The 15,612-nt window shown below is 36.0% G+C and overlaps 1 protein-coding gene across 3 annotated transcripts; it reads left to right on the top strand.

Annotated features, from left to right (window-relative positions):
* Nucleotides 1-734: 734 nt before the first annotated feature.
* On the top strand, nt 735-12,683 carry LOC109988418 (microtubule-associated protein RP/EB family member 3-like). Of its 3 annotated transcripts, XM_065963770.1 has the most exons (10): nt 735-875; nt 3,912-3,979; nt 5,885-6,009; nt 6,117-6,262; nt 6,759-6,921; nt 7,049-7,090; nt 8,987-9,123; nt 9,783-9,935; nt 10,131-10,189; nt 11,158-12,683. In XM_065963770.1, the coding sequence occupies exons 3-9, from the start codon at nt 5,889-5,891 to the stop codon at nt 10,140-10,142; spliced, it is 774 nt and encodes a 257-aa protein (XP_065819842.1). In that variant the 5' UTR covers nt 735-875; nt 3,912-3,979; nt 5,885-5,888; the 3' UTR covers nt 10,143-10,189; nt 11,158-12,683. The 3 variants fall into 3 exon arrangements, with proteins under 3 accessions (XP_065819842.1, XP_065819840.1, XP_065819841.1); XM_065963768.1 differs by lacking the exon at nt 10,131-10,189 and having other exon boundaries at nt 737-875; XM_065963769.1 differs by lacking the exons at nt 7,049-7,090; nt 10,131-10,189 and having other exon boundaries at nt 740-875.
* The last annotated feature ends 2,929 nt before the right edge of the window (nt 12,684-15,612 follow it).

Below are 15,612 nucleotides of genomic sequence, written 5' to 3'. Positions count from 1 at the left end.
GCTGCCTTGGGTTATCTCTTAATACCAAAATGCAACTATTGATTTGCACCACATCAAAAGTAATTACAGGTTTCCTCTCGGAAATCTGCTTCGATAATTTCTTTCTATTATGAAAATATATTTTCATAATAGAAATAATATATAAGATAAGATAAAGATAAGATAAGATATACTTTATTCATCCCAGCAGGGAAATGTAGGTGTTCCAGCAGCCAGCATACATACAAACACACAACACAACACATATATACATACATATCCCACCCATACAAAAAAGCATGAGCCCACAATACATAACACAATACATACATATATATTGAAAATATAATATATATTATGACATAATATATTTTCATAATAGAAAAAAACATGTTTTCATAATGATACATTATTACCAATTTATAAACAATGTAACTCAAACACTAAGCAATAAACAGTTAAATACAGTATTAAAACCCTAAAAATATTGTGGTAGATAACGATATTAACCTTAATATGAATCAAAGGTTAAACATCCTCGTTTAAACTAAATGTTGAAGGATGTTTATATTTATCTCATGCTTTAAAACAAAGTATTCAGAGTGAATAAAAAGCGAAACTAACAAGACGAGAGTGTCACTGGAGAGAGATTAGTGTGGAAATGAGCTGAACCCATTTCTCCGTCATGGCTGCTCATGGGACCACCAGTTTCACCAAAAGGACGTTAAAATACCGGCAACTGCTCTGCGCATGTGCACTGCCAACGGCTTAGTGGAGAGCAAGTCAGGTTCTCGCGCAGCTTTCCGAGGCAACGGTCGGGGTTATAGCAACCGAAAAGCTCACCATCATCAGACACACAACGGGACGACTGAGAGAGGGGACGCTGTCGCACTTCAGTAAGTAATATTAACTCAACTTAACTTACATTTTTACGCGTCTACATTTTAAATCAGTTTATTTAACGGCTTGTTTAATTTACGCCTCGGATAAATACTTCTGTCGTCCCGTCGGTGACAGTTATTCTGTCATGTGCGTATGTGCATTATCCAAAAGGCCTTCAGAGGGGGGTAACGTACGTAAACGTCAGGCTGGAGAAAGTCCCGTTTTCAGTTACACTCCGGGGTCTTATAAGTGCGCTGTTATCACTGAGCGTTTATAAAATCAGCTGAAAAGTCTTGAAATACAGCAGGTAGCTACCAGCTAACAGCTTAAGCAGTGTAACTAGTTAGCTGTGCGGCTAGCAGCAGTGCAGCTTACAGCACAGTCACACAGCGGCAGCAGCGACCGTCGGTCACATCAAAACATCCCGGATCACCCCTGACAACAGATGGTCGTAATGCCCAGTCACGATACTGGTTTATGTGGGTCGTTTTATACTGGTTAGACCTTGAAACATTTACTCTCTCGTATCTGTTTATTCTTTAATTTGATGTCTGAAAATACTGCAAAACTTTCCTCAGTTTATAAGTTAAAGGTTTTATTTTGTGTGACTGTACTGATACTGTATTGCTTATTTATAAGCATATATTATATTATTATTTTTTAAATTATTATCAAAGGAACAGTTTGCACTTCTCTGGCATGGTACATTATATATTTTCTCGGGTATTTTTTTTGTCTTTTTTTCAGAACAATAATTTTTCAGGTTTAATATGTCCTTACGTTACCTTTTGCTCTTTATTGACATCTGAAAAAGTAGTGTATGATAATATTAAAAATAATAGTAGCACCATACAAAAGATCAAACCAAGACCCACTACTGAAATTGAATGTATTATAACAATAAAAACATAAAAGATTAGATATGAAACTAAAAGGTGTCAGTCACCTGCTCGGTGACTCAACAGCTACTGGACTGCTGTATTGCAGCCATACAGTGTGTACAATGGTCACAAGGTTCAATGTTCAGCTTTACAGTCGGATTGTTAAAACACATGCAGGTCAACTACTCAGACTAGAGATGTAACCAGTGTCATTTTTGCTTTTAGAATGATTAACTGGGACCCTCATGGCATGTACAAATCCCTAAATGTTTTAACGCAGCGAACAAACATTGTATAAACCACTGACCATTTTTTGTTTCCTCGCTGCCACGTTTTGTTCCTTACTTAAACTTGTTCATAATAAGATTAAGAATCAGTTTAATTGGCTAAGTGTGATTAGAAATAAAATGACTTTGACTTGTTTGTTTTATTTTTTTATGGCTCTCAATGAAGTCACAAAGAAATGATACATAACAAATGAAGGCGTTGTATGAAAATGACCTATGACCAACCGCATAAATAAATGACCTCTAAACAAGTCCTGAGTTTAAAACTGAAAAAAAAAAAAAAATACAAATATTTGAAACATAATAAATGCTAAATAAATGCTGAACAGATGCACGTGAAGAAAATGATTAGGCTTGTTACATCAATACATCTCTTAATATTAACAGCCTGCAAGATTTGTAATTACACTGACAGTGAATGATATTTACATCTTACACAGAAACAGAGCAAAATAACAGAATTTGTCTCTGATGTGAGGCAAACAGGCAAAGGAATGTTTAATTTAAATGTTGTGGTCATCTTTACCATTGAGCGTTTAATCAATATTTAAACCCTATTTATGCATTCATATTCTTATTGGGCTATTGTCCTAAAAAAGTGTAGGACTTTTAAGGATCCATGCATTTTTGCTACCAATGGACTATTTGTACTAATGTGTGGTCATTGAAGGACTCAACATAACCAGTAGCTACTTTCGACACTACCAAATCAGAAGCATTTCCTGATGGTCAGTGTGTAACCTAGAGCTGCTGGAATGTGGGAAAAATACTAATCACGATTATTTTTGATTGATATAGAGATCATGATTATTAAACATGATTACTCGTTGATTTTACAACATCTGCATCACATGCATTTATCGAACTTAAACACTCAACACTTTCAATTCGGAACACTTTAAACAACAAGCAATACATGAAAATAAATATAGGTTAAATTTATACAAATATTACTGTGTAATAATAATAAATAAATCAAAATAACTTTCTTTTTGAGGTGATGGTGATGTATTCTTGAGGCCAAAATACAACGCAAAGCATTTTGAAACATTCAACACACATAACAAAACCCATGTACAAAACCAGCACAACATTGCGGCACAGTAATCGTTTAATCTCGATTATCTCGTTTTCATGATTGTGGGGAACCAAAATAGTAATTGAAATTTAAACTCAATTAATTGTCCAGCCCTAGCATAACCTCTGTGAAGCCCTGAAAACAGGAAGTGACTGTTCAGCACCACATCCTGACCTGTGTGATGTTTATTTTAGAGGCAGTTAGTTAAAAAAAAATGCTTTTGTGTTTTCCTCATTTTAAGCTTTCAGAGTGATGAATCAAAGCTGTGCAGGTTTATATGCCTGCTGTATTTCCCTGCTGTTGATCTCAGCTGCCTTTGTTAACTGTGATTGGTTACAGCATGTTTCACATTGGCTAAACGGATTACCTGAGGGACAGATTTAGCAACTAAGTGAGTGATAACTGAAAACAGGTACAGAGGAAGTCACATTTGAAGGGTATATACAGAATATAAAGATTGTAGCAGCTCTGGTGTATTCTTACTCTCACTGAAGGCGGTCAACCTGAAACGATTAATGGATTTGTTTTGTCACCTTGTTGAATAGGAGTCAACTTTTCAGATAATCGGTTAATAAATCAAAAGATTCTGATTACAACTTCTTTAATGTGATTATTCTTGTTTTCATTTACTCCTCTATGAGAGTAAACTGAATTCCTCTGGTTAATTGACACATTTCAGGGCCTTAGAAATCACCTTTGTAATTAATCATCAGATTAATTTACAATGAAAACAGTTTTTAGTGTGAGCCCTACAGTGCAGTATGGATTTTAGCTCAACTAATTCATTCTGGTTTCTGTCTCCAGGTCTTTCTTAAAGGTGGGCCACCACAGCCTGATTTGAACAGTTCACACCAAACACACACCCAGAGCAGGTGAGTCTTTTTTAAATGTTTTTATTTTTGCCTGTCCATGAAGCACTCCATCAAACATATGTAATATAAGAGCCTGGTTTGACAGAATGTCTTATTCAGAATCAGAAGAATCAGAATCAGCTTTATTGGCCATGTCTGCTTACACACACACACACACTAAATTTGTCTTCAATGAACAGAGCTCACAATGTACAAAAACTATACATTAAATATAAACATAATATAAGCTAAAAGACTAATATATATAAGGCTAAATAAGATAATAGTGCAGTGGTGAGTAGTGCAAAAAGGGCTGAGATGAGCATGATAATAGATCAGATGGTGGTAATATGAGGTAGAGTTTTTAGAGTATATACAGTAAGAGTATTTACATAACCATTGAACATTTAAACCTGAGACAGCAGTGTGAGTGAACATGGGCTCTGGATTTTTTACATAAGCTAAAAGTTGTAGAATAAATGTTTATAATACTTTTAAAAGAAACAAGTGCTATGCATGGTTGAGTCATGATTAAACATTTCAGGGATACAATGAAGCCAATAAGATTAAGAAACAAAGATTAGCTCAGAGAAATATAAATTGGCAGTATTTAAAAGTTTACAAATCCTCAGAGTGTGGCAGAAGATGAACTGATTTACGAGATGTAGAATGTTAATGTGATGCTCATCATAATTTTGTTAAACAAACTGTATTTCCGTCTTCAAAAAAATATTTATTGGAGTCACAGTTTTAATTTCTTAATATAATTATTTTCCTGTCACATTTTACAGATTTCTCCCATAACTTTGTTGCTGTTTTATCTTCAGTGGAAAAAAATATTGAGATGTGTCATATGATCACCACAACTTCAACATGATGCAGAAAGGAGTTAGAAACTTTGTTTTCTGATGTTGTCAGCTCTTCTCTTCCCATTTCAGCCTGATATAAAATGATTTTACTGACCAATTCTTAACTGTAACGTATAAGATTCAAGGCTACAATACAATTTGAAGATGAAGACCTTGTGGGGACAAAAAAAAATACAAGACGTGATACTGTATGATGATAGCTTTGTGTATAGTACCTTTCAAGAAAAAGGTCGACATAGTGCTTTGCACACGATGAGAAAACAATAGCAGTAAAATAAAATAGATACGCAGACAAAATTAAAACAATTAACATCTCAAAAGCTAACATGAACAGAAAATTAAAAAAAAATAGAAAGTGGAGATATTGCAAACAAGAAAGGTGCAAGTACAAAAAAACCCTTCTGGGATTCCGAACTCTAGAGCAGCAGTGCATAGCAAGTAATTCACACAAAAGCCTCTTTCTAAAAGTGTGATATTTGAAGGGATTTAAAAGATCAAACTGATTGGCCAGCCTGAATTCCTCAGGCAGCTCGTTCCAAAGTACAGGAGACTTATTAGAAAAAGCACGGTCACATTAAGACTTGAGGCTGGGCTGTGAAACAAACAAAAGAGTCTTGCTATGAAAATCGAAGGCTGTGTTCAGCTCACAAAGGGTTAAATAGTCAGCAACAAACAGCGGCTCTTTACTTGAATTTTCTGTGCCAAGAAAGTATTCACTTTGTTCCAAATCAGACACCTTTATCTGAGAATGATAAATGAAGAAATATAAAAAAGAAAGACCTGATTATTATTATTTTTTTTACATATCAGATATTTTTTCAGTGATCAATCAACGTATATATACCGGTACATCTACAAATTCTTATTAATGTATCATAAGGTGTATTTTTCAGTTGTTTCTATGGCTTTCATATAAAGCTTTAAATTATAGTTTCATTTAACCATGCATTCATCATACATGCACCAAATATAATTTTAACTCTAGGAAAAGACTATTCATTCACAACATCAATTACTGTAACGTATGTGGGCTTTGTGTGTGTTTTTGTGTGTTCAGGAGGATGGCGGTGAATGTTTACTCCACCTCTATGACTATAGAGAACCTGAGTCGTCATGACATGTTAGCGTGGGTCAACGACTCTCTACATCTCAACTTTACAAAAATCGAGCAGCTCGGTTCAGGTAAACACTTTTTTAAAAATCAAGTGCTTGTAAATATAAGTTAAAATGTACTTTCAGTCATAAAACTAAATGTATGTGTGATGGTGTATGCATTTTTTCCCTCCTAGGCTCAGCTTACTGTCAGTTCATGGACATGCTGTTTCCTGGCTGCATACTGATGAAGAAAGTCAAGTTCAATGCCAAATTGGAACATGAATATATTCAAAATTTCAAGGTCTTACAGGCTTCATTCAAGAGAATGAATGTAGACAAGGTAAGAACACACACACACAAACTCATTCTGACAGATTGAGTCAAACAAATGTTTGCCCTGGGTTCAGCTTCCACTGTCTGCCTGTTATCGTTTTTCTAAATCCCCTTGATATGGAAAGGGAAGCAAAGATTTGTTCTATAAAATATTTGAGAACATGATCGTAACAGGAGCTCTCTTGGACATTTTAAATCGCATCAGGTTGCATGCAGTGTGTGATGGTGAGGGCTACACTCATGGTAATGAATGACAGCATGTGAATGCACCCTTTTCGATGAAAAAAATAGGTATCAAAATTGCGTCTTATGCACCGGATTTTATGGTAATTGTTTGCTTTTTTCACAAATTTAGATTTTTCTATCTACCATTACAATGACCCTGCGATATTGAGCTTGTCCTATCCTCATTACAATAATTATTCATGACCCCGGTATAAGCACTTCTCATCTTCCTTTCCTCCTCCTCTCTCTCTTTTTTTCTCCCCTTCTGTCTCTCTTAGATCATCCCTGTGGAGCGGCTCGTGAAGGGTAAGTTCCAGGATAACTTTGAGTTCCTTCAGTGGTTTAAGAAGTTTTTTGACGCCAACTATGACGGGAAAGAGTATGACCCGCTAATGATGCGACAGGGCCAGGAGGGGACGCCGCCGCCTCCGACCAACCAAGGTACAGTACACACACACACACACACACACACAGACATGTGTGACACATCAGCTGTGTATGAATTTGAATGATTTCATTCCATTACGTTCGACACTTCATGCATCCGCATCCTCACCTTCTAACCCAGGTGATCCCATTCACCACAAACCTAAAAGGCCCATTCGTTCAGGTAACATCCCGCATCGAGTGTGTGTGTGTGTGTGTGTGTGTGTGTGCCTATCAGTGCTTGATAATGTTTTACCTTCATCCAAACTGACATTTAATCGGTTTGTTGATTTTCACTTGTCTGTTCTGAGTTGTATAAGGTTGTCTGTCTCTTTAGTAATTAGGTACAAAAAATGTATAACTCACAACATGAAGTCTCCTGTCCATCTTTGCAAAAGCAGTTTCACTCTTCTAAATCAATCAACCAATAACTCAATCATTTAATCAATTTGTATTTGTCTCAATGTGACTTGCCGCTGGTCGCAGCACGAGCATGCGCCATCCTGGCATGATGTGGATGTCATTACAGGGAATCTGTATAATTTGTAACTCAAGACACTTTTACAAAAAGACCAGGTCCAGACTGTACTTTAGTTATATTACTTACAGAGACCCAACATTAGTCCATCATGAGCAAAGGACCTTGCTATATTGCAGTGGCAAGGAAAAACGTTCTTTTAACAGCCAGATGCATGTTAAACAGCCATTTGCTGCGACCGTGTTTGGCTAAGGAAGAGAGAGCTGGATAGAAATAGAGCTGAGTTTGCCAGGTCCCCCAGCAGTCTGGGCCAGAAGTTCCACATAGTCCTTGCCCACATGTTTCATCAGTGCAGCACACTATGGAGCACCACTATGATCGCTCCCTACTCTAGCTTGTGTTTCCACAGCATGCGCTGCGGTCTGTCTCAGGAGCGTGCCAACAGATCCAGTCCTCTCTTCTCCTTTCCAAATACACACGAGTCTGTTTTTGACGGAGCATGATGCTACAAGCTGAACAGAGTAGATCACTCACGCAGGTTGTTATCAAGGGTGCTCATTTAAGGCTCTATATTGTTGGACAATAACTGTGTGTGTGCACAGTCATTTTCAAAGGTTCTCGTTTAAAACAGTTCCTTTACAACTCTGTTGACAGGCAACACAACAATCTTAAACTCTAAAATTTACACTTTTTCCAGCGTTGATGGGCAGTCTATCTTTTCATTAAATGGCCAGAAAACCTGCAAAGACACAAGACTTGTTCCATTGTTTAATTAAATAACAGTAGACAGTGTTACAGGCGTAATGGGGGACGAAGTGATCTCCCCTCTGATCGTCTTCAGAGGTAGTCACAGAGGCGTTGAGGCAAGACAGTTTCATCTGTGCCAGCCGGGGAGCGCAGCGCTGTGTGTGTGTGTGCATGTCTGACTGTGTGTTTATGTGGAGCTCCTGCTGTGCCGTTCTTCCACAATGCTGAAACGCAACGTAAACTCACAGACTGGGACACCAATACTACACCATCAAGGAATCAATATGAAAGTACAAAGACGGGATGACGGCTGATTTTGGCATTTTCTGAAAATGGCTTTTAAAAAACATTGTGATAACTTTGACGATTGTCCCGATAAAGATGCTATTAATGGTAGGATTTTGCAACACAATAAAAAAGAATAATGATGTGACGATTGTACTTCATGAAAGAAATGCTGTTTTGACACAGATTTGACTGAGGTCAAAAGTAGAGCTTCGGCCATTGGACTGTTGCATTCGGCAATATTTTGATTTTGATACTGCTTTGATTAATTTATATATTTAAGTACTTTTGTTCACTCTGTCTGAGCTAACACCCAAATATGATATATGATGGTTATGAAAAAAAAGTTTTGTAAACATCATCAACGATATTAACCCCAGTAAAGCACAAGCTCTTTCAAGATAGTGTGGACAGCTGAATTACTTAAAATGGAACGAATCTGTTTCACAATCTGTTAATAACTGATGGAAAAATGACAACCAAATCCACTAAAAAACACTAAACTGAAAACACATCCATCCAAACCAGGGTAGATAGATAAACTTCTGTGTGTGTGTTTCTGTCTTTCAGGCCCTATGAGAACATCTCCCACAGCACCGAAGACTGTTCCCCCCCCTCAGAGGCAGATCAACACGGCACCAACTCGCAGGAGTGCTCCCATGTCCCGCAATGGAGGAGATGCTGAGCTCGTAGAGCTGAACCAGCAGGTAACACTGACTCACCTGTTCACTAATTTATAAAAAAAACACTCTGGTTACCTACTTTTAAAGCCCACCACAGTGAGCTGCATGTCTCACACTGAATCTCATGTTTGATGGTGCCCTTTAGTATTCATGAATATAGGCCTCCGTTGTTTAAAAGTTTCCAAAATTACTCTGTGACACTTTCAGAGTCATTTTTGGCTACAGAAACATCACCATGAGAATACCTAACAGGCCCCAGATGGCCTACACTGGAACCTCTCATAGTAAAATAAAAGGAAGGTCGCTGTGCCCTGACAGTGTGCTGACATTTTTGGACTGACTCAACTATTTTTACATTTGTACAGTCTGTTGATCATTTAAGAGGTTCTTTGTGAATTAAAATGAGTAGTTAATGAACATGTAAGAATGATAGGCTCTTAAAGTCATATTTGATATGGCTCATATTAATGGATTCAACATAGAGGAAATGTATCCTTATCAAGACTCCACACAAATCAACAGATTTCTGATTTGTTAGGAACAGTTAGTGAGCAGTTCCATTATTTGATTTAGTCTAAATACTGTACACCAAAGGACGCTTGTTTCATAGGTATCAATACTATATTGTCTTATATTTCATATGTAGGTGCATTGATGGTCTTCATCATTATTTGTGCTCCTAGCTGCTGGATCTGAAGCTGACTGTAGAGGGACTGGAGAAGGAGAGAGACTTCTACTTTGGAAAGCTGAGAGATATTGAGCTCATCTGCCAGGAACATAATGACGAAAACCATGCATCCCTCGCGAAAATCATGGACACGCTGTACGCTACAGAGGTAATTACAGTCAAGTCACACAGAGCACCGGCACCCACTACATTTATTTCTGTTTACCCCTCACACATTACAGAATGATTTAGCCAGATATTTCAGACCACAGTTGAAACAGAAACAACTCCATTGTTCTTGAAAATCAAAAGAAATTAATCGACCCACTAACCCAGTAAGTGTGTTTATTTGCTTATTTGTTAGGATCCCCATTAGCTGTACCCAAGAGCCCAGCTACTCTTCCTGGGGTCCAGTGTGGGCAGGTATAAAACAGTTCTAAGTCAAGAACAACTGGACTTCCTTTTAATTTCTTATCTCTTCAAAGGACTTCAGTCCACATTCAGATATTCCTCTATGAGGAATTTGGCCCTTGTTGTTGATGTTCAATTTGTGATCATATACCCTCTTTGTTTTGGTTTCTGTGGGCTTTTCCCCTTTATCCATCACAGCATGTTGCAGTGTTTGTAAAAGCAGTATGTTTAAGCTGTTTGATGATCACTACATTAAAGGGTCAGGGGCTGTCTTTAGAAATCTCACTGATAAAAGCTTACATACACAAACATTCCTTATTTGTCCTTAGTTTGAAAGAGACAATGTTTCTACTTAGCTGTTTAAGTTATTTTAAATAAATGTAAATATTCCACTAATAAGTCCTATTAAAACAATGCAGTATTTGAGCACATCCACAAGCGAGTTAATATCTTTGTCTTTCATAATGATACGATGTGATGGGAAAATATCATACACACTTTAAACAGCTCAGAATTATGAGTCACAGAGATGCTTTTAGTGGTTACCGATTAGGACATGAAGGTCAATTTTACTACAACTAGACAAAGAAGGCTGCATGTTAGAGAAGGAGAACTTACAGGTGTGAGTGTAAATTTGTGACTATGTAATAAAGACAGGTTATAATTGGGGATATCCAAATAAAAATCGCTAAAAAAAACAAAAAACATTTATTCACAATGCATGTGGAAGAGAAGTGAGCTTAAAAAACGTAAAGGCTGCAGTTCAAGGCGCCCAGGCACTCACTGCTTACATTTTGGCATTGCACCCCAGGATGATGTAACATGATAGTGGCATGTGTCTCAAATAATTATGTACACAAGCAATATCAAGGTCAGGAGGAGTTGTAGCTGTGTAGCTGCAGCCTCACCCACACAGAAGTCCTTAAAAAAGAAAGTGAGTACTTGTGATGCAACACACTGACCTCTGCGTTCTTCTGCAGGAGGGATTTGCACCACCAGATGATGAAGAAATTGACGAAGCAGCACAGGGAGACCACGGGGAGTTTTAGTTTTCCTTCTTCTTCTAATCACCTCCATCAACCCACCCACCTCTCACCTTTTAAACTACCTGATGATTACTGTCATAACCCCTTGCTTTTTCCCTGTTTTTTTGTTTTTTTTTTACAATCTTCCCTTACTCCTACCTAATCGTCTGCGTTTCCATACCAACAACAACTTTGTTGCACAGCCTAGCTTCCCAAACTCTTACAAGCTAAAGACACTAAACTCAAACCAGTCTGGAATAAGGCTCAGCCGCCTGACTCGACTTAACTCTAGCCTGTCACCAGAGGGGGCGGCTGCACCGCAGGGCTAGTCTAACCTACTACTGTGTGAAGTGTTTAAGCTTAAGGAATGAAATTAAAGGAATCCAGCACTTACAGCCTGAAGCTAACAGAGATATCAATCCATCTGTTTTTTGAATAGAGGGTCACTTTCTCTCATTACGCACTTTCTTTGGTGACCACACAAAAATGCACACAGGATTTATGCAGAGTTTATATATGAAATAACACAATGTTTTCCACACAATGTGATCAGTTTTTTATTTATTTTGGCTGTAATTATAAATTGTTTCAAGCCCCATAGTAGAGAGGCCTGCACGTATATATTTTGACAATCTACTTGTGATGACAAATGTGAACAATAATTTACCCCACAAACATATCGCAAAATGTTGAATTGCTCATATGCTTAAAGATGTCATCATTCCTGGGTGAAATTGAAAAAAAAAAGAAGTATATTCCTACTTGTCAAGTTGTCCCAGAGGAGAGGGTTTGCTCATGAAACTGTTAACAGCTTGTTTATGAGTGGGCATGATGTATTTATGTTTTTATTTATTTACCTTTTGTAATTGTCTCTAGTTTCTGAAAACTAAATATGTTTTGAATTTGATGAAATTGAAGTTCTTGCACTAAATGTAGCATAAACTAATGGACTGAATGATCCAACATGCCAACATGCAGTGACTGGCTGCAGCCAGAAAAAGATACAGGAAGATGCTATTTTTCATATTTTGTAGACTCGTTTGAAGAAGTTTGTTTTATTATTTGCATTGAATTCCTCAATGGCCGAGTCAGACAGGGTCAGTGTAGAAGTAATTTATAAGAAAAGTGTCAGGCTATGAATTCTTTGAATGAACAAATAAAAAAGACTACAGCAGACACTACTTACTAAACACTAATGTTTTACTGTTTTAATTGAATTAAAAGTTGTAGCTGCTATCATTATTTTTCTGTTGCTATTTAATTGAGTTTGTTTAAAATTGATAACCCCACAGAGGTTGCAGGTGAACCTCGGCTGTGATTTATTGTGACTGACAGGTAAAGTTGTTGTCAGACCAGCCCATGAGAACAAAGCAACGAACCCTCTCTCACCATCTGTTGCCATGGCAGCCACATGATTAACATGCATCATTTGGAGTTTCTGCTGCAGTGAAATAAAGCTCTGAGGGTAAAGAAAAACATTATCCTTGTGTGTGTTGTCATTGTGTGTGTTGCTCTATTGCTCATTTGTATGATCTAATCCCTACTCCTGATTGAAAACCGGATCACAAACCCGGCTAAACTGACGCAAAGCCAGGTGATGGAGCCTACACGTTATAGAGAAACATTTCCTTCTTATACATTTTATAGGAGACTTAAACTAAAAACACAATAGACTAACAAAAAGTAACATTGAATCGTCCTTTGCTGTGTTCAGTAGTGAAACATTCACTGATGGGATGGAGGAGGTCTTGAGAGAGTTCCAGCAGGTATGGGCCAAACACTTAGTGATTTATTAGAGCGATGTTAAGTGCACAAATTGAGAGACACTGAAGCCAAAACTCACCGTCTGTTCTAGAGGCAGCAGGCCAATCGTTTAACTGGACCTGGTATTTGTCAGCGATGGAGCCTGTTACAGAACGCTAAGAAAAATGTGATTACGTATTTTGAGTGCTGGGATGAATTTAGGTCCAAATGACAAAAAACTTTTTTTTTTTTGCATCATAATTCAAAAAAGCTTTGTTTGAGTCTTCCCATATACCAGCATGGAGATATATTGATAACACTGGTGAACTTCTCAGCTTGTTAAGGATTATTTGATCAGTAAATTAAATTGTTTGAAGAACTGGCAGATTAAGCTCAAATGTTCACACTTTAATTGGCAATCTTTTGCAGAATTACTGTTTCCTATGTTGATCTCAGACATTGTGTTGTCATCTTCCTTATTAGTCGACAAATACTATGGCTTTAGATGTGAGTGTTTTTGAGTTTGAGCTTCATGCTTGACATTTGTTAAAAAATGTTAAATATAATTTTATTTTTCTGTATACAATATGTTTTTATTTATTTATATTTGACCAACATTTAAGAGACTTTTGAAACATTTAATTTCAGATTTAGAGCCACAGAATTTGATGGTTTTTTGTATTATTTTTTCTAACTCTGAATATAGTTCAATTCAGAAAGCTTTATTGGCATGAATGTGACTATATAGTCAAAGCCATAGGTCAAAGCATTTAACTCAATAATTATATTAATTAATAGTAGCCTAATAATCAACAATTCCACAGAAACAACTATTTTCAATAAGATAAGATACAATAGGACAATACTTTATTGATCCCCAGAGGGGAAATTCGGGCGTTGCAGCAGCACAGACAAGAAAGCTCAAAATACACATTAAACAGAATAGATAAGAAAAATAAAAACGGGGTATATACAGTACAAAATGAACAATGAAGTTAAGTATGCAGGGAATTGAGAATTGAGACAGTATTTGCAGAGAATGACAAGATAAAGTGACAAGTGATGATTAAAGTGACTTGGTGTGATAAAGAGCAGCAAGTAATGTAAACAGCAGAGAAGAGAGGCAGTGTTGTACCACAGTAATGCAGAGTGCAGTTATATAATATAATGTAGTATAATATAATATAATGTAGTGCAATATGAACAATTTTGTTATACTGCTATCCTGCACAGCTCTGTTACTTTAATTTTTGTAATTATTTTATTGTACTTAAATGTGTGTTCTATTTTCACTTTGGCAATATAAACGTATCTTTCCAATTACAATAAATTGAATTGTAAATAAAACAATCAACTCTTGAAGTGATGTGGCAGTGACAGCTGTCTGTCTTTCCAGATTTCGTACACATTATTGTTTGCCTGAATCCACATTATATAGTTTAGCTTCACTGTAACAACACCCTGAACATGCATTTAACAATAAAAACTAAAACGAAAGTTGATTTTTTAAATATTCATGGTTACTTAAAGGTAAAGTATTTATCTGAAATCACAGACTTGCCCAGTTTATTTTATTTTATTTATTTATTTGTTAGGGACAGTGCATATTAATGAACAGCTGTAACAATTACAACTGTAAAAATGCCAGATTATAGCAGAAGTGCTAGTTTCCATCTGTTGTCCCTAGGCAGGTAACAGAGAAAGACAAATTACAAATAAAATACAAATACAAATACAAAGGCACAAGTGACACGAGACAATAATAGAGGTTAAAGGTTAAATGTGGTCACAGACTTGGTTTTCTTTTATCCACTGTTTGAGGTGTGTTTTGAAGGTTGCATATGTTTGTGATTCTCTTATTGTGAGTGGGAGAATATTCCAATATTTAGCTCCTTTGACTGACAGAACAGTTTGTCTGAATGTAGTGCATCTGTATGGGACCTCACAGTCTCCTCGGGCTGTGGCCCCTGGTGCCGATCCCACTGGCAGACTTCAGCTTTATAAAGTCCTTCAAAGGAGGAGGAGTATATGGAGGACTAAAAGTGCCAAAATGAAATATATAAACATATAATTAATTAAATCATTCATCAATTATTTAATATTGGAAATAAATCAACAAATATATAAATAAATATATAATTAATTAAATGCATGTGTTATTAAATAATTTATATAATAAATTAATTTATATATTACCAATTTTAAATAATTCATTACACATTTAAATAATTATATATTTATTTATATATTTGTTGATTTATTTCCAATATTAAATAATTGATGACACATTTAATGATTTAATTAATTATATATTTATATATTTCATTTTGGCAAATTAATTTATATATTACCAATTTTAAATAATTAATTACACATTTAAATAATTATATATTTATTTATATATTTGTTGATTTATTTCCAATATTAAAGAATTGATGACACATTTAATGATTTAATTAATTATATACTTATATATTTCATTTTGGCACTTTTAGTCCTCCATAGAAGCAAGTCCGCGCAATATTTTTACATATAAAACACGCATTTTTAAAATGAACCAAAGTTATGAAAATTCAGTAAATTATCTTTATCTAAAACAGTGCAATGGTGAAAACGAAAATGTCTTTCTTTCAACTTGAGGTTTTACAAAAATCTAAACGAAACTAA

Source organism: Labrus bergylta, chromosome 15, assembly GCF_963930695.1.
Source record: "Labrus bergylta chromosome 15, fLabBer1.1, whole genome shotgun sequence".
NCBI classification, from domain to species: Eukaryota; Metazoa; Chordata; class Actinopteri; order Labriformes; family Labridae; genus Labrus; species Labrus bergylta.
Note: the sequence above shows the minus strand (reverse complement) of the source record. Positions and strands in the feature narration are given on the sequence as shown.

What these genes read in the sequence shown, in the direction of transcription:
- LOC109988418 (XM_065963768.1), top strand. Translation starts at nt 5,889, where the DNA reads ATGGCGGTGAATGTTTACTCCACCTCTATGACTATAGAGAACCTGAGT. An exon ending in TCGTAGAGCTGAACCAGCAG is followed by an intron (nt 9,124 to 9,782) that starts GTAACACTGACT and finishes TTGTGCTCCTAG; the next exon opens with CTGCTGGATCTGAAGCTGAC. An exon ending in ACACGCTGTACGCTACAGAG is followed by an intron (nt 9,936 to 11,157) that starts GTAATTACAGTC and finishes GTTCTTCTGCAG; the next exon opens with GAGGGATTTGCACCACCAGA.